Consider the following 20177-nt stretch of genomic DNA (forward strand, 5'->3'; position numbering starts at 1 on the left):
TCTCCTGTATTTTTGAAGGAGGATATAGTTAGATATAGAATTGTTGGTTGAAAGTCTTTTCTTTCAAAAGACTTTCTTTGAAGATATCATCCCACTGTCTTCTAGCTTCCATGTTTTCTGATGAAAAGTCAATGGTTAATTTTATTGAGGTATAGTAGTTTCTCTTAATAGATGATTTTCAGTTCTTGTAAAGCTTTGGTTAAATGTCAGAATTCTAAAATTCATTGATTTTAGTTGTTTAGTCTAAATTTTCATTGTTTTAGAGGGAGAGTGAGTTCAATAAGGTCCTTACTATCAAGACATATTGGCAGTTGATCTCTTATTAATATCATATTGTTTTAATTATTTTAGATAACATGTTTTAATATCTTATAAAGAAATTTTCTTTTAATAATTATTTTTCTAGAATTTTGTAACTATTCTTGCCTGTTTGGCTAATTTTTCAGCTGAATGTTGGAATCATTTGCTCAAGCTCCAAAAATAACTTCCATTGGACATTTAGAATGCTATTTTTTAAATATCTTACCTTCTTAGAACATTCAAGCTTCCCATTCTCTTTTACTTTAATACTGCTCAGCAAACTTACTGAATTTTTTTCACATAGATTCCACTGTATTTTCCTTAGCCATTTAAAATTTTTTTGTGTGTGTGCGTGTGTGTGAGGAAGACCAGCACTGAGCTAACATCGGATCCCAATCCTCCTCTTTTTTGCTGAGGAAGACGCCCTGGGCTAACATCCATGCCCATCTTCCTCTACTTTATATGGGACGCCACCACAGCACGCCTTAACAAGCGGTGTGTGGGTGCGTGCCCGGGATCTGAACCGGCGAACCCCGGGCCGCCACAGCAGAGCACGTGCACTTAACCACTTGCGCCACCGGGCCGGCCCCCATTTAAAATTTTTTGTTGTGACTGTGAACTTGGATTAATATGCCATGTTATTTTCTTTAATATAAACCAAACATTTTCGGGGGGGGAGAAAATGGAGTCAAGAAGGCTCATTCTGAAGGTGAGAGGTTTGCTATGTTTTTTTTCTTTGAAGCAACAGAATATTCTTGCCCAAGTTAAATCTTAAGCAGAACCTCAATACATAAAAAATAAAAGTTGTCTGGTTGAGAAAGAGATTGAGAGATGGCCCAAAGCCCTGCACACTCTGTCTCCTGCCTCGCTCCTCACAGCGGCCTCTGAGGCGTTTTGCAACAACTGGCTGCTCGCTTACCTGTCACAAACAGGAGCCCCTCTGTGGGCTCCTTAGCACAGCTCTTGCTTTTTAACACTTCATTCCACTTTAAGGTGTTTTCCGTCTCTATTCAATGACCACTAACGCATCTGAGTTTCAAGGAGATGCTGCCTCACTGACCTAGACTACTCCTGTCTCCTGTCTGTCTCATACATCAACAGAACAGGAGACTAAACAAAGCTTGAAGATGTGGGTTCAAGACAGAACATAAGATTTCTGTGATACTTGGTCACTATCCCATCCTATGTCACAACTGAGAGAAGTGTTTTGAATCTATCACTTAGAAATAAATACAGTGCCCAGTTTTCAACTAAATGAGTAGGTAGATTATATTATCTATGAATTTTACTTCAGCAGAGAATAGAGGGTGTTACAAAACAGCTGATGTATAAGGAGGAAGTGGGTCTGATAGGGCTTAGAACCACACAACTAGAAACATCTTTAAAATAAGCACTCAAAAGAAAATTTGTGTTCTAAGTCTTTACAAAAGATGTTTTATTAATTAAAATTTTAGGATAAAGGAATTTTAAAAATAACTACGATACTTTAAAAAAACCTACTGAGTATTTAATGATGTTTCCAATTAGAAAAAACTTGAACCATAAAGAACAGATTGCATGAAGTAGCTGGGGCTACAGAATGAAAGAAGATGGAGACCTGCTACATGTGCAGCAATAAGAGGCTTAAACACTGACTTTTTCAACAAAAAGCAAATCGTACTGTTTCACAGTTTGTTTGTGAGACTAATTATTCAATGACATCCTATGGCAATTCCTCTTACAGAAGAGAACTTTTACTCTAATCCAGCCCATTTATTACCTTCTATGGCAATTCGTATGGCAACACAATGAGATCTAGCACAGTTTCAGATCCAACTCAATTTCTAAAGCGTTGGCACTAAGAAAAAATTTAAAGTAATCTATGTGGTATTTAAAAATAATTGAGAATTATGACAACTTAAATTACTTTCAGGAGGTGTTATCTTAAGATATAAGAGAAAGATGGAGGTCTTAGAGGGAGCAGATATACTCACCTCAGGGAGTATAATCCACAAAAGCCAACAGCCCACGAGGGGAAGAGGAAGAGATATTCATTCTGCACAACACTTTTCTGAATAGCATTCTAGGGAGGCTTACTAATTATAATTCAAAACTGCCAGTTATATTCTAATAAGGATGTGTACTTCCCCCCTAAAATGACTTCCCTCTCAGAAGTAAAATCAGGAAGGGGACTGAGTTCTGGAAACGGTGAGGCCGAGTCCCAGGCACTCAAAGTGTGGAAGCTGCCTTCCCCAACCCCGGGGCGTAACTTGCATTCCCATGTTTTGCCTTATGGTCTCCTCAATATAAAATATAATTTGTGTTAATTTGTCCTTGGAAAAAATCACAGTGGAGTCTGAGAACCTTCTGGGGCCATCAGTTTTTGTCCTTCAGTATCCTGAAGTCAGATAATCTCAACATCCAGAAACATCCTTTGATTTGTTCTTTCTCTGATATCTTGTGTCCTTGGGATCAAAGCCTCTTTCACTGGCACCAAATAAAGCCCAGGGAGGAGTTTTAGCCATATAATCTTCTGCACTGAAAGTTTTTGATCCACCGCTGTCTTCATATTCCTGGATGAGCTCCTGGAAGCGGTTATAATCGATCCACGTCCACCATTCTCTATCAATCTTAAACTGGAAAAAAAAATGTCATCAGGTCAGAAGTAAAAATATCCATAAAATAATATCAAATAAATAAAAAATGAGTCTGATCTTTTCTCCCTATCATGTTAGAGAAAATTCTTTCATGCTCCAGATACAGTTCCATATCAAAGCAGAATGTACTACAGTCAAAGGAGTTTCTTTTCCCTTAGGACTGCTGCCACACCAGACCTAGAAGACCCAACTGCTGAATAAAGAATACATCCTGGAATTGAAAGTCAAGTTTATCTTGACTTTCAATGATACTGCTCAAGCAGTATCATTGCTCAAGCAGTATCATTGAAAGAGGGTTAATTAAATTTTTTGGCATAATCATGTGTTAATGGTCAAGCTAATTCTAATTCCTCTTGTTGCACTTTTTATCTGCTATGAATTTTCATGGTTGTGTTAGCAGCACCTAGTGGAATCCTTTTTATTACTAAACTTCGCTTGAGTTATTAATGAAGCTTTAATCAATGACTTCTAATTCTGAAATGCTAACTTAATTACTTAAACTAGCTTTTTTAGTCTAACACGAATACAATATCTCATTAGGGGAAAGCCTTATTAAGAATTTCAATTCAATAAAGGGGAATAATCCAATTTTTACTGTCTTAAGAAAATTGCTTCTCAAAAGTCATTGTAGAATAATGACCAGGAATGAAGAAAACAGGAAGTTGAGGACGCTCTGAGGGAACTACTAATTGAACTGTGAAGGCTTTTAATTCAAAGCATCTATTTGGCATTCATTCATGTAAATGTATAATACACTCATACTTGATTATAAACAGACAAATCTTTCTGTTATGCCACCATCTTTTAAAAAACCCTGATTATGAATCAAGTTAAATAAAAATTTCATGTTCTAGCTGAGAAAAATATTGAAAATATATAGGTTCCCGGATTTAGAATATTAAAATATACTGAATGTCAATGACATCTGATTTTTTACCCAAAGCTAAGAGCTTTCTAGGGGGAAAATTGCCAAATAAATGGAAAAGTTTAGAATATCTATGAATCATGGGAAATTTTCTTCTAATAAGACCATTCTTTGAAATGGTGCCCCAAGGGCTCTTACGAACTCTACAACCCAAGACGTAAAATCCACATCTCTCCATCATTTTCCCTCTCAAGACTGACTGCTCCCGAGTGTTCTCTTTTACTGTGAAGACAATCACTGTCATCCCTGGGGGCTGGGACTCAAAACTAGAGTCCTCCCTTCCCTGGCCCTTCACATCCAAAAAACAGCCAGGCCTCCATCACTTCTTCTCCCTTAGCAGCACTTCTACGGCCAGTGCCCTGACATGGCCCTGACGCAGGCCCTTACTTCTGGGGCTCTGCAACAGGCTTCCAGCTGACTGATCTTCTGATTCCAGTTCTGGCTGCTTGCAACTTCTGCAGACTGCCTGGGATTACTACGTCTACAGCAGAATACAGCCCCATTATCTAAACATACAATCTAAATACCAAATCCCTATCTGGAAGCTCTTCATGAGCTACCCTCCTCTCATGTGAGTGCCATGCCGTTCCCTCTGTTTGATTAACACCTACTTAGGCCACAGGTCCCCTCATAAATGTCCTTTGCTCTGGGAAGTCTTCCTAAATCCCTTTAGACTATGACAGTTGCCCTGCTGCAAGACCTCACTGTACCCTGAACTTGCCCAACAGCATATTATAATTGCTTCTGTAGTTACCTCCCCCATCCCACTCTACCCTGCCAAGACTGCTGGCTTTGTGAATATAACTGACTTACTGTAATTTATACTGTCACTTAGGACATATAACGGCCTAACCTCTTCCTCCTCACCTCTTAACAAAGCTAGAAGATCACATAATGAAAACAATTTCCACCTGTTCCACTGACATCTTGAGAGGCAGGATCTAATTTTGCTGCTATTGGCTCCATAGTATAGTACGGACTCTTCACAGTGTATTTTCATGATAGAAGGCATGATATTCACACGTGTCTGGAAGCAGTGTGACTTCCCAACCAGTACAGGAATAAACACGTCAGTAACATGTATGACAGTAAAATAAGGCTGATAATGATGCCTACTTTTTATTCCTCCATCCTATTAACATTTATGGAGTGCCAACTATGGACTTGGCCCAGTCATGAACATTTTAAAAATAATTACAGTACAATATGATCAATAAAAATAATATAATATATATAACATTATATAAAATAAATAAAAATAATATAATATAACATCGTGTGTGCAGTGAATGAGGCTATGCACAAGGCACTTTGGGAGTGCAGAGAAAGATATAATAAATCACATCCACCTCCCAGGAGCTTGGCCCTGCTAGAAGAATCCTTTTGGGGGCCCCTTGCTTTCCTTGCTGAGAAAAATAGATAACCATATTCTCCTCTTCCTTATGACTTTCCGTTTTTGGGTTTGGATCTCTAGGTCTGAAGTCTGATCCCTCAGGGTCCACAGTCTTGGTCTTTTTCCCTCAAACTCTAACAGTGATGACTTGCCATGTATTCTAAGAGGGACTAAAAGATTAGCTTGGACTAGAGCAATAGACTTAAAATCTTTTTTTTCCCACAACCTACAATAAGAAATACGTTTTATATCTCAATCTAGTACACATACACACGCACACACATACACTCTCTCCCCCACATACTCTGGAAACACAGTTTTCAAAAAACTATAGGCAATGTATTTCATTTAAAAAATTGCTGACTGCAACCCACGACACTGATTTCCTAACTCTAACACAGTTTGAAGAAGATATGGTCTCTTTTGACTACAAAATTCTACCCTGGCTTAAAAGGGAAGAAATTAGTTGCACAGATATGACAACTGTAAGGTAATATCTGACAAGTGACAATTCCGATTGCCAATGTCTAAGAAAACAAACTAGAAGACCAAGGAACTGTAACACAAAGTAGGTGCCTTAGTTTGCTTGGGCTGCCATAACAAAATATCACAGACTGGGTGGCTTAAACTGCAAAAATTAATGTTCTCACAGTTCTGAATGCTAGAAGTCTAAGATGAAGGTTCCAGCAGACAGCCACCATCTCACTATGGCTTCACAGGGCTTTTCCTTGGTGTATGTATGCAGGGTGCTCTCTGGGTCTCTTCTTATAAGGACACCAATCCTATCAGATCAGGGTCCCACCCTTATGACCTCATTTAACCTTAATTACTTCCTTAGAGGCCCCATCTCAAATATAGGCACACTGGGGGTTAGGACTTCAACATACGAATTTTGAAAGGACATAAAAATTCAGTCTATAAACGTAGGTTACTTTTAAATTAATGCTGAGCCATCAGCCCCCTCGACAAAACTGAATCTACATATGCCCCCTCTCAAGACAATCTGAGAATAATTACATTGAACGATATGCTCAGAAAAAGTCAAACCGCTTCATGCAAAAGGGAGGAGCTAAAAGGGCACATCTCAGTAAGATTAGTACAAAAATAATGCTGAAAGAGCTGCATAAACAGAGGAATGAAACCCCAAATCACAAAATTTGAGGTTAAGTATGCTGAGACATGAGATCATGAGATCATCTTGCTTCAAGAATTCCTCAAATCCAACAGTAAAGGAAGAGGCAAATCTATGCAGAATTACAAATAAACTCAAAAGGTCATAGATGATCTCAAAAACACATCAATTGTACAACAAGGTACGGCCCTGACTAAATAAAGCCAGGCTGCTAAGGATCCGTGGCCAGGCTGGCCAGATGAGGCAGTTCTACCAGCTCCCACCGTCCAGAACACGCAAATTGCTGCACAAAGGGTCTTGTTCTCATTAGTTCTCACCTTTCACACAGGGAAAATTTCACTAAACAGAATAATGACAACATAGGTTCTTCGTTATTTTAAATGTTTAAAAGACTACTTTCGATTATTTTTAGATTATTAAAGATGGCAGATAAACACTTTTACTTTCATGTCTTCTTGAAATCCCACTAAAATGACAGTAAAGGCACTTCTAAAAGATATGTAACCTATAAAAACAAAGAGATCAGGAGAGGAGAAAACAGTTTCAAACTTTTAGAAGCTGAAAAGACGATGAATGACCAATAACTGGCTTAGCAGACCCAAGAGAGCTGAATCGTAAGCTAGCAAATAAAGAAGTCCAAGATTCAACCCAATTTATGCTTCGGAATTCCCCAAAGGCTCATAAACTCTTGGCACCAGTCACCCTTGGGAACTGGGGGTAGCAGAGGCACCAACTCTCCCCCTAAAAAACCCAAAGATAGGTTTACATTCTATTTAAGAAACTGTTAGATCCACAAGTTCCTGACCCCCTGTACATGTACATAGCTGACCAGCTGCCCAGCCCACTCACCCTACGCCCAACAGAAGACAGAGGGGTTATTCTCAGAAGACAACACAAGAGAATCTATGGTCTGTGGTATAGCAGGTAGAGCTGAGAACAGGGCTACCATGCTGAAAATGGGATCAGAGCAGCCCCATCACTCCCTACCTGCCTCCTGACCTCTGCTGGCCACACAAGCTGGGGAAAATTCAAAGACGCTCCTGACCAGCCCCAGAGGACTGACTGAAAGACACTGAGTTTGGGTTCCCTAAGGAAATGACCCAGCGAGATTTCTCTAAGATAAAGTCAAGCCCCATGCATGCACTTAGGACTCCCAATATGCTTTTTAATCTCCCACTTAAATATGAGCAGAAAACTACCGATCACCTGAGGAAAACTTCTAACATAAGAAATAAAAATAAACAAAAAGAAAAGAGTAATAGAGTAAATAGATATTATGCAAGGAGAAAATGACAAACAAAACAAAACGAAATAAAAACCCAAACAGTGAAACTAAAACAACTTATCCTCAGAGAAATGAGAGAAGATACTGTATCCATAAAAAAACCTACACTAGAAAAAGGAACACTCAAAGAATAAAAAGACCTTAGATTTTAAAACTGTAGGGGCAGAAATGCAGGATTCATGAGAAAGTTAAGAAAATTTCCTAGAATATAGAGTAAAAAAGATAGAAACTAGGAGAAAAAATATTAAAAAAAATGAAAGGACTAGCCCAAGAGACCCAATTATAAAATAATAGGAGTTCTTGAAAGAAAGGAGGAAAAACAGGAAGGAGAAAATCCTCAATGAAATAATTCTGCAAATATTTTAAGAAGAGAAGGCCATGAGTTTCCAGAGTCAAAGGGTCCACAATGGATAAAAACAGAAACACTGTCTGAGGCACACCTCAGTGAAATTTCAAAACAATGGAGATAAAGAGAAATCTAACACGGAAAAAATGGTCATATACAAAGGATTTGGCATCAATGCCTTCAGAGTTCTCATCAACCTCATTTTATTGTGCTTTGCAGATATTGCAGTTTTTACAAGACCCTCCACTGGCAAAAAGATTACAACTCAGTGAAGGCTCAGATGATGGTGAGCATTTTTTAACAATAAAGTATTTTTAAATTAAGGTATGTATATTGTTTTTTTAGATATAATGCTATTGCACACTTAGGCTACAGTATAGTGTAAATGTAACTTTTATATGCACTGAGAAACCAAAAAATTCATGTGAATCCCTTTATTGCAGTATTTGCTGTATTGCAGTGGTCTGGAACCAAACCCACAATATCTCCAAGGTAATGCCTGTACACAGAAAACTAAAAGACAGTGCCTCCAATTGCACAGGGAAAATAGTTTCCAACTTAGAATTTTATATCCAGCCAAACTATCAATCAAGCATTTGGGAGAATAAAAACATTTTTTGACATACAAGGTCTCAATAAATTGCACCTCCCACATATCCTTTCTCAGGAATCTATTGGAGGATGTTTCACCTGAATGAGAAAGTAAATCAAAAAGAGACATGGGATCCCAGGAACAAGACATCCCATACAGGAGAGAAATCCCAGTATGACAGCTGTGTATTCCAAGGGGTGAGTCAGAGAGTGCCTCTGGAAAGACTCCTTTAAAAAGACGAATGATAGAAAACCTAACACGTCTAAAAGTCTGAAAGGAGATATAGAGGATGGCAGAGTTTGAGAGCTGATTTAACGCAAGAACATAGAAACCTAAACAGAAAAAAAATAAGATAAATATTAACTCCAAGGAAACCAAAAAGTTGTGCTGGAAACAAACAGCAATCATAGGAAATTGCACTGCTCAGCAGTGAATAGTGTTCATATGGTCATAATAATGCATATAATTATGATATACACATGTTGGGACAGGGAGGGAATAGGAAAGGGTATGATGAGAAAAGGTAGAAGAGAGCCTAATCCTCATCCTCCAAAGCAGAAAGTAAAGATAATGAGCAAATAGAGAAAAAAAAACAAGCAATAAATAGCAGCAATATTAAGTGTGTTATTTAGATACATGAAGATAAATACCAAAAGAATCACCTGGAAAAGCTGAAAGTGGTTATCACTTGATAGGTGGGAAAGGAGGCATGTGTTTGAGGAGAGTACAAGGTACTGCTGATTTTTATAATAAAACTTTGACTCTTTAAACTCTGTCTATGTAGAATTTTGATAAAACTAAAGTTTAAAATAGTAACGACCAATCCATCCAAGCAAGGAAAGAATCTATTATCACCACCATAGCCAATAAATTAGGACGGAGGAGAGGAGCAGGCTTGCACAACAGTGGTAGTGACAAGTACTTCTGAAGTATCCCACTGTATACTAGGCACTTGTGTATTCTATTTAACAAACACACGTGGTTGGATTCCCATCTTTAAAGCCAGGGCAAAAGTCCAAAAAAGCTAAGTAACAAATGTGCAGAAGGTGCCTATCCTCCGTAAGTGGAAGAGCCAAGATTCAAATTCGAGGGTGTTCAAGAGCCCATGGTCATTACACTCCCACGTTGTCTGTTAGCTGTCAAACCAGAAAAATGACAGAACTAATAATCATCATCATGTCTTTCAAGTATTTCTGAATGTAAGGAAAATTTTTTTAAAAAAAATTTATGTATAATATTTCTAAATTACCTCTCTTTGTTTAACTGATCTAAAAGTTACAGAAAATAATCTGTCTATTCCAAATTCTTAGTGCACTTCAAACTTTCTGAGCATCAAGTCTAAACAGGGAGCACCCTCAGATGAAGCACGCTGTCTATGAATTCTCTCTCTATCCAAGTACAGCACAACAGAGAATGTCTGCTCCAAGGCAACTGCAGGGGAACCAAAAGCTTTATATGCAGATCTTTCAAGTCAGCTTGCTCTGCCTTTGACTGGTTCTATTTTATTTACATAGCTTTCATCCCTTCTGGTAAAATAATAATTTAAAAAACTAAATTGCCATACTGAAAGACACTCCTCCCATTACTTGAACGGGTTTCTGTTACAGCAGTATAGGCAAGCATGCTGCTGCTGCTTCTGTAGATGAGGAATTGACTTCCCATTAGTGTCACTGTATCTTCCATACACACAAGTCCATACAGAAGATCCACAGCTACTTCGAACTCAAAACGTCACAAACAAAAATTCTTACCATCTGGTCTCCCCTATCCCCTGCTTCAACCATGCTCTGCTGAAGTTATTTCAGTTTTGAAATTATAAATACCATCTAGCTACTGAAAAAGTTCTAACCATTCAAAGGCATCACATTTCCATACATCCAAGAGTTAAAATAAGGAGGAAATCCTGCATATGAGCTGAAAAGAGCAAATCAAGAGCTATTTATTAACATCAACATTGGAGGTATTTTGTATGAGTATTCCTCCAAGTGATACTGTACTATTCTTTATTGAAAAATAAAACAATCAACACCTTTAGGGAAGAGCCTTTATTAAGAGCCTGTGGATGAGCAAAGCACTATTTTAGATGCTTTATATACACCATTTTATTTAGCCATCACAATAACCCTGTAAACAGAATTACTCTATTTTGCAGATAAGAAAATGAGAAATGGTGTGGCTGGGATTTGAAAACATATATATACATACACCAAAGTTCAGGAGTCTCCAAGACCACCCCTACTTCTGCAACCAATTGCAAATTTAGGGATTCCCCAGCCCACCTTCAGGTTTGACAATTCACTAGGGGGACCTACAGAATTCAATGAAAGCTGTTCTACTCATAGTATGGCTTTTTACAGCATAAAGATACAGATTAGACATCAGCCAAGGAAGAGGCACAAGGGGGAGAGTCTAGGCGAGTTCCATGTATGGAGCTTTCAGTTGTCCTCTCCCAGGGGAGCCCTGGACAGTGCTTACTTCACTCAGCAATGATGTACGAAAATAGGCATGGAGTGCTGCCAACCCGGGAAGCTCACCAGAGCCTTGGTGTCCAGTTCTTACTGGGTATGGTCACCTAGACATGGTTGATTGCCAAGTGGCTGACCTTAGTTTCCAGCCTCTCTGGAGCTCGAGCAGATACTGTATAGCTCCAAGCCCCTACCCTAAATCACATACTTAGTATAGACTATCCAGTGTGGCCCAAGGGCCCCAGATAAACAAAGACACTCTTGGGGGCCGGCCCAGTGGCCTAGTGGTTAAGTTCACGTGCTCTGCTTTGGCGGCCCGGGCTTCGCGGGTTCGGATCCCAGACGCGGATCTACACACCACTTGTCAAGCCGTGCTGTGGCAGCGTCCCATATAAAGTAGAGGAAGATGGGCACAGATGTTAGCCCAGGGCCAATCTCCCTCAGCAAAAAGAGGAGGATTGGCAATAGATGTTAGCTCAGGGCTAATCTTCCTCACAAAAAACAACAAAAAAACAAAGACACTCTTATCAGGCAGGACATTCCAAGAGCTCAGAGATCACCTCCTAGAAGCTGAGGGCAAAGGTCAGCCCTTCATTGGGTAAGATTAATCCTCTTCTGTATTAATCAGACCTCAAAGTCCATATTTAATAGACAAAGTAGAATAATACAAAAATAAGAATCATACATACCATTTTCATTTTCACACACATAAGAAGGGCTTTTATGCGATCTTAGTATAAATTATTTTTTAGTTGGGTCCTCCAAACATACAGTAATACTTACAAACCAAACATTCGGGAAAGTTCTGGTTAAAGGACGGAAGAGGGGCTCTGCCAGACGTTGTCATTAACTCAGAAGAACATGCTAATTGGGAAGAAGCAGAGTAAGTTCCAGGGTAGTCAGAGGGAGAAGTGCTTTTGGAATACAAAAAAAGAGTGCTACAGCAGTACATTTTGAATTTCTGAGATTTATGAATTTTGTTCTTGCCTGTTGTAGCTACAACTGCGCTGTTTGTTCTTTGGGTTAAGAGGAGGCAAAGATCACACAGACAGACTTCAAAGTGCGTCTGATTGCCTGCGACAGTGGAACACCGAAGAGTTGACACCTTTTTCTAAGTTTACTGGTGACAAGTAGTATTCTCATGGCACAGCTGCCAGAGGAACCATTTTTAGAGACAAAACTACAACAATGTGATTGAATTCTAGATAAATCCAAGTGCAATTAAAAAAATTTTTTTATCTGGAAACTCAATTTCTGAGTTTCGATCTTAATCTCCAATTCTGTTGCAGCAGAGCTAAGTCTTCTCAGCAGTGTCACCAAAATGCCATTTTTCTGACATTTCTTTGAAAGTAATTACTGAGAGCATTCAGGCCTCTGATATGAGTGAGTTCCACATGTAACATAGAAGGGAAAATATTCAGTCAGTAGGTTTTGTTAAGAGAACACTGCACAAGACTCAAATGGAGACACAGCATTCTCTTCTTATTCTAAGAAGAGAAGGCATGGGGAGGTGACAGCTCTTCATTCCCTCCCTTCACAGATTGCAAGTTTCTATATCCAAGAGGGAGGCCTCTGTGATCAGTACTTAATTACCTACAGGGCCTCAAATTGGGCAAAAACTTTCTCAGAGTTGATGATCTTGGAGGAAATCAAGGAGACTGCTGGTTGGTGAGCTGGGATAGAGGATTCTCCACCTTGTTTCCAATGGACACTTCTCTTTCCCTATCTTGTCTACAGCATTTGAGAGTACAATGTTGTGGTACAAAGTAGGCTTTGTATTTTGAAAGATAACGGATTGAGCTCTAACTGTGCCCTATTTGTCCTTGGACAAGACTTGTACTCTCTTAGCCTGAGTTTCCTCCTTTGGAATATGAGGAAAAATAGTATTTATGACTCATAAAATTTTTGTAAGAATTAAATGAATTAATGCATGCACAGTGTTACCAAAGAGACCTTAATAAATATTACTGGTTATTGAGCTTATCAGCAGACACTAAAACTGAAGAATGATATAAGATATCTCATCAATGATGAAAGATGCTAGAAGATACTGAAAAGATTATGCTGGAAGACAATAGAATAATATCTTCAAAGCACTAGGAGGAAATACCTCAACTTAGAGTTTTCTACTTTGATAATCTATCATTCAAGAGCGAAAGTGAAATAAAGATGTTTCAGCGGAAAAAAAGACTCAGTTTACCAATCACTTCAGCAAGAAGGCAACTGCACCCACCAGGAACAACTGGGATGCAAGAAGCAAAGGGGAACCAAGAATGTGGGACTTATATGGATCCATTGAAACAAGCATTAATTGTAGGAAAGAGTACTGGGAAGTCCTTGTATTGTGCTGAAGGAGGACAGCAATGCTGATTAACTTTAGAATTAAACTAAGCATAAACTGTAAAAATATAAGAGTATAGGATTCTGGGAAGATGGTGAAGAAGGAAGCATCAAGTGTACTTCACCCCACCCAGACAAAAATTTTACTGGCAGAATCTGTCTGATGCAACTATTTTGGAACTCTGAAATCTATTGAAAGCTTGCAACTTTCAGTGAAAGGTTTGGACTATAAATTGCAGTTAATTTCAGCTTAGACTGGCAGCAGCTACCCATTCCCCACTCCCCACCCCCATGGCTGGCAGCTGTGAGCATATTCCTGGAGTAGCCTGTATGCAGCCTTGGGAGACAGAGTGGGCAATAAGGACCCTGTCCTCCAAACACCGGGGATCTGTGTTCTGATTGTTGATTGCTGCTTCTGATCACAGAGATGTAAATAGATTAAACTCTCCAGTCAAAACACTGAGACTGGCAGAATGGAGTAAAAAAAAAAAACAAACCATAATCCAACAATAGGCTGTCTATAAGAGCCTTACTTTATATGCAAACACAGAAATAGGTTGAAAGTGAAAGGACAGAAAAACATATTCCACGTAAATAGTAACCAAAAGACAGCAGGAGTGGCTATACTAATATCACAGAAAATAGACTTCAAATCAAAAAGGTTACAAGAGACAAAGAAGGCCATTATATGTTAATAAAAGGTTCAATACAGCAAGAAGGTATAATAATTATAAACACTTATGTACCCAATCACGGATCATCAAAATATATGATGCAGATACTGACAGAATGGAAGAGAGGAATAGAGTTCTACAATGATAGTTGGAGACATCAATACCTCATTCTCAGTAATGGATAGAACAACCAGACAGAGGATAAGTAAGAAAACAAAGGACCTGAACAATACAATAAATCAACTAGATCTAACAGACATATAAAGCACATTCTGCCCAACAACACAAAACAGTGTACACGGGACATTTTCCAGGATAGACCATATATTAGGCCACAAATTAAGTCTAAATAGATTTTAAAAGACAGACATCATACAAAGTATCTTCTTCAACAATAAGGATAAAGTTAGACATGAATAACAGAAGGAAAACTGGAAAATTCACAGTTTAATTTAATTTAATTTGTGGAAATTAAACAAAATACTCTTAAACAACCAATGGATCAAAGAAGAAATCACAAGGGAAATTAGAAAATACTTAGAAAGTAATGAAAATGAAAACACAACATACCAAAACTTATGGGACACAGTGAAAGCAGTACTAAGAGGAAAATTTATAGCTATAAATGCTCACTTTAAGACTTCAAATCAACAACCTAACTTTACAACTTAAGGAACTAGGAAAAGAACAAACTAAACCAAAAGCTAGGATAAGGACGGAAATAATAAGGTCAGTGCAGAGATAAACAACTAGAGAATAGAAAAATAGAAAGAACAAAAAAAAGCAATGAAATCAAAACCTGGTTCTTTGAAAAGATGAACAAAATTGACAATTCTTTGGCTAGACTGACTAAGAAAAAAAGAGAAAACATTCAAATTACTAGAATCAGAAATAAAAGTAGGGACTTACTACCAATTCTACAGAAATAAAAAGGATTAAAAGAGAATATTATGAATGATTGTAGCCAACAAATTAGATAATCTAGATGCAATGGACAAATTCCTAGAAAAACAAAACCTAACAAGACAAAAATCACAAAGATACAGAAAAGTCTCAATAGATCAGTAACTAGTAAGGAGATTGAGTAAGTAATCAAAAATCTCCCAATAAAGAAAAGCCCTGGACCTGATCGCTCAATAGTGAGTTCTTGCAAACTTTTAAAGAAGAACTAACACCAATGTTTCTCAAACTTTTCAAAAACTGAAGAGGAAGGAATACATTCTAATTCAGTCTATGAGGCCTGCATACCAAAGCCAGACAAAAACACTACAAGAAAAGAAAACTACATACAAATATCCCTTATGAACACTAATGCAAAAATTCTCAACAAAATAATATCAAACCAAATTCACCAGCATAGTAAAAGAAATATACACCATAACTAAGTGGGGATTTATTCCTGGAATGCAAGGATGGTTCGACATATGAAAGTCAATCAATGTAAAACGCCACATTAATAGAATGATGGAAAAAAACACATGATCATCTCAATTGATGCAGAAAAAGAATGTGAAAAAATTTAACACCCTTTCATGATAAAAACACTCAACAAACTGGGAGTAGAAGGAAATTACCTTGACATAATAAAAGCCATATCTGAAAAATGCACCACAAACATCATACTCAATAGTGAAAGACTGAAAGCTTTTCCTCTAAGATCAGTTAACAAGGCAAGTATGCCCACTTTCATCACTTCTATTCAACACACTACTGGAAGCCCTAGCCAGAGCAATTAGGCAAGAAAAAGAAATAAAAGGCATCCAAATAAGAAAGGAAGAAGCAAAATTATTGCTATTTGCAGATGATATGATCTTATATGCAGGTGAGTCCCCTTTTGCGAATTTGGCACTTGAGATTGAACCAAGTGGTGGTGAATGCTTGAACTAAGTTGGTATCAGCAGTCATATCAGGTGACATGAAAACGAAGAAGCAAAAAAAGTCAAGAAAGAGAGAGGGAGAAAGGAAAAAGGGAGGGAGGCACTCAGAAAGACTGACAAACAGGTGGATCTGAGGAGTGCCTGACAGCTTCCTAGTTCCTTGTCCCAGACAGGTTCACGGGTGAATTCTACCAAACAGTTAAGGAAGAAATAACACCAATCCTCCCCTGTCTATTCCAGAAAATAGAAGAAGGACTACTTCTTAACTCATTCTATGAGAGAAGCATTGCCCTAATACCAGAATAAGATAAAGACATTACAAGAAAAAAACTACAGAACAATAACTATCATGAACAGATATGTAAAAATCAACAATGTATAAAAAGAATTATACATCATGACCAGGTGGAATTTATTCCAGGTATGCAAGGCTGGTTTAACATTCAAAAATCAATTAATGTAATCCATCACATCAACAGGCTAAAGACGAAAAATCATATGATCATATCAATAGTTGCAGAAAAAGCATTTGACAAAATCCAAACAGATTTATGATTAAAAACTCTCAACACACTAGGAACAGAGGGGAACTTCCTCAACCATAAACAACATCTACCAAAAAACTTACAGCTAACATCATACTTAACGGTAAGAAACTAGATGCTTTTTCACTAAGATCAAAAACAAGGCAAGAATGTCCTCTTTCACCATTCCTATTCAACATCACACTGGAAGTCTTAGCTAATACAGTAAGACAAGAAAAGGAAATAAAAGATATACAGATTTAGAAGAAAGAAATAAAACTGTCTTTATGTACAGATGACATGATTAACCTATGTAGAAAATTCCAAAGAATCAACAACAAAAACCCCTCCTGGAACTAATAGCAAGGTTGCAAGATACAAGGTTAACATACAAAAGCTAACTACTTTCTTATATACCAGCAATAAATAACTAGAACTTGAAATTATAAACACGATACCATTTACATTAGCTTAAAAAAAGGAAATACTTATACATAAATCTAACAAAACACGTACAGTATCTATATGCACGAAACAACAAACTCTAATGAAAAAATTGTGGAAGATCTAAATAAATGTAGGAATATTCCATGTTCATGGACTGCAAGACTCAATATTGTGAAGATGTCAATTTTTCCTAACTTGATCTGTAGATTCAACGAAATCCTAATCAAAATCCTAGCAAGCTAGTTTGTAGGTACTGACAAATTGATTCCAAAGTTTATACGGAGAGACAAAAGACCTAGAATAGCCAACACAATAGTCACGAAGATGAACAAGTCGGAGGACTGATACCACTCAACTTCAGACTTACATAAAACTATAGAAATCAAGACTGCATAGTACTGGTGAAAGAAGAGACATATAGATCAATGAAACAGAATAGAAAGGCCAAGAAAAAAAAAGAATCTAGATACAGATCTTACAGCTTTTAACATGTACCTGAGACCTAAAGATAAAATAAAAAAAACTATAAAATATTCTAGAAGATAACAAAAGAGGAAATCTAGGTGACCTCGAGTTTGGAGATACAGTATGATCCATGAAAGAAAAAAATGATTAAGCCTAACTTTTTTAAAATTAAAAAGTTTGCTCTGAGAACAGCACAGTTAATAGAATAAAGAGTTAAGTCATAGACTGGGAGACAATATTTGCAAAACACATCTGATAAATTACTTGTATCCAAAATATATAAAGAACTCTTAAAACTCAGCAATGAGAAAACAACCAATCCAATTAAGAAATGGGCAAAAGATCTGAACAGACACCTTGCCAAAGATGTACAGATGGCAAAAAAGCATAAGAAAAGATGTTCATTCATCTTTTCCAGACATTATGCACTTCTCAAAGGCTATAGAACTTTATAGCACAAAAACTGAACCTTAAAGAATGCAAATCAGAGTGACGTCAGCATCATGGCGGAGTGAGCTTTCCCGTGAACTCTTCCCCCGACAAGATACAACAAAAGCAACAGTCACAGACCAACAACGGAATCCCAGACAGTGAAAACCTAGAGCGGAGGGATCCACACTGCCGCACATCTGAGAGCGGAACGTGCTGGGCCCCCGGAGGAAGTGGGGAGAGGTAAGGAGAACTCCTCTCCCTCCCCAACAGATCAGCGATCCCGGTCCGCGCGGCTCCCAGAGAGGGGGGAGGGGCGGCCCTCTGCGAGGAAACCGTGGCTCTTCGGACTCTCTCAGCCAGTGGGAAACTCCCGCACAGAGGACTCAGAGGAGCCACAGGGCTACCATCAACATCTGAGCAACCCAGAGAGCGGATAAAGAGGGGCAATCGAGAAGCCTCCCACGTCAGGGACCCAGAGGGTAAAAGAGAGAGCTCCCCCCTCCCCGCAACCCGGACTCTGCAGCTCAACCGACCAGACCAGACCTAGCGATCCCAGGCAGACCTGATCAAAAGACTGGACCCGTGGATCGCAGCGGGGAAAAAAAAAAAACAAAACTGTGGATCGCAGCAGAAAAACCGGGGCAGAGTGCAGGGGGCTTAGACTACACAGCCCTTTACCATCAGACAGTGGCGGCAGGTGGAAATTGCAACCAGAGACTTCCAGGATGAGGAAAATCAAAACCAACACAGGAACCACAATGCAAAAATATATGAAATCACCAGACCAGAAACAAAATGACAAGCACCCAGAAATCAACCCCGAAGACACAGAAATCCATAAACTAAATGACAGAGATTTCAAAATAGCTATCATAAAAACACTCAACGAAATACGAGACAACACAGACAAACAATTCAATGAGATTAGGAGTTTCTTCACAAAAGAGATTGAAATCATAAAGAAAAACCAATCAGTGCTGATGGAGATGAAGAACACAATGGAGGAGATAAAGGAGAATCTGGAATCTTTAAAGAACAGAGCTGACAATATGGAGGAAAGAATTAGTACTTTAGAGGATAGGAATACAGATATACTCCAGATGGAAGAGGAGAGAGAACTAAGACTAAAAAGAAATGAAGAAAGACTCCAAGAAATATCTGACTCTATTAGAAAATGTAACATAAGAATTATAGGTATTCCTGAGGGAGAGGAGAGGGAAAGAGGAACAGAGAGCCTATTCAAGGAAATAATAGCTGAGAATTTCCCAAATCTGGGGAAGGAGCAGGAAATACCAGTAAGCGAAGCCAACAGGACACCTATATATATTAACAGACAAAGGCCTTCACCATGACACCTAGTGGTAAGGTTAGCCAGGGTCAACGACAAAGAAACAATATTAAGGGCAGCTAGACAAAAACAAAAAATAACGTTCAAAGGAACTCCCATCAGGCTCTCAGCGGATTTCTCAACAGAAACTTTTTCAGGCTAGAAGAGACTGGAATGATATATTCAAAATACTGGAAGACAAAAACTTTCAGCCAAGAATACTCTATCCAGCAAAAATATCCTTCAAATATGATGGAGAAATAGTAACTCTCCCAGATAAACAAAAGCTAAGGGAGTTCATGGCCACGAGACCCCCACTACAAGAAATACTCAAGAAGGCCCTCAGGCCTGAAAAAAAGAAGAGAAAGGGAACACAAAGCTTGGAGGAAGGAGAAAAGTAGGTAGACAAAATCAGAGAAATAGTAGATTTTTACCGGAATAGGTTAGCAACCACTTAAATACTAAACTCAAAGATCAAAGGAAGAAATTCACCAAAAATAAATTTAACCTCATCACTGTAAACACACAGCCACAACACAAGATAGAATAAGGTATAACAAGAACAACTTAGAAGAGGAAGAGGAAAGTGACTGAATTGACTTAGTATAAGGAAATAGGAGGCCATCAGATAATGGACTATCTCATACACAAGATTTTTTGCCCAAACCTCAAGGTAACCACTAAACAAATAATCAAAGCAAAACCACATATGATAAACAAAGAGAAAACTAGAAGAATCATAAGACAGAACAACCAAACTGAATTGGCAGTCCAAAACAAATGGGACAAGAAACAAAGGAAATGCAAAAGAACCAGAAAATAAGTGACAAAACAGCAACATTAAGCCTTCATATATCAATAATTACCCTAAATGTAAATGGATTGAACTCTCCAATCAAAAGATACAGAGTGGCAGGATGGATTAAAAAGCAAGACCCAACAATATGCTGCCTTCAGGAAACACATCTTAGCACTAAAGACAAGCACAGGCTCAGAGTGAAAGGATGGAAGACAATA

At 38.2% G+C, this 20177-nt stretch overlaps 1 protein-coding gene across 3 annotated transcripts in view; it reads right to left on the reverse strand.

Annotated features, from left to right (window-relative positions):
- Positions 1–981: 981 nt before the first annotated feature.
- The window catches only part of LOC131422336 (S-adenosyl-L-methionine-dependent tRNA 4-demethylwyosine synthase TYW1), a 219699-nt gene continuing 200503 nt past the window's right edge, over positions 982–20177 (reverse strand). For all 3 annotated transcript variants that reach the window (XM_058569484.1, XM_058569483.1, XM_058569485.1), the window contains one exon: positions 982–2915. In XM_058569484.1, the coding sequence (XP_058425467.1) occupies positions 2694–2915 (222 nt within the window). In that variant the 3' untranslated portion in view covers positions 982–2693. The remainder of the gene's footprint in view (positions 2916–20177) is intronic.

Source organism: Diceros bicornis, chromosome 26, assembly GCF_020826845.1.
Source record: "Diceros bicornis minor isolate mBicDic1 chromosome 26, mDicBic1.mat.cur, whole genome shotgun sequence".
Taxonomy (NCBI): domain Eukaryota; kingdom Metazoa; phylum Chordata; class Mammalia; order Perissodactyla; family Rhinocerotidae; genus Diceros; species Diceros bicornis.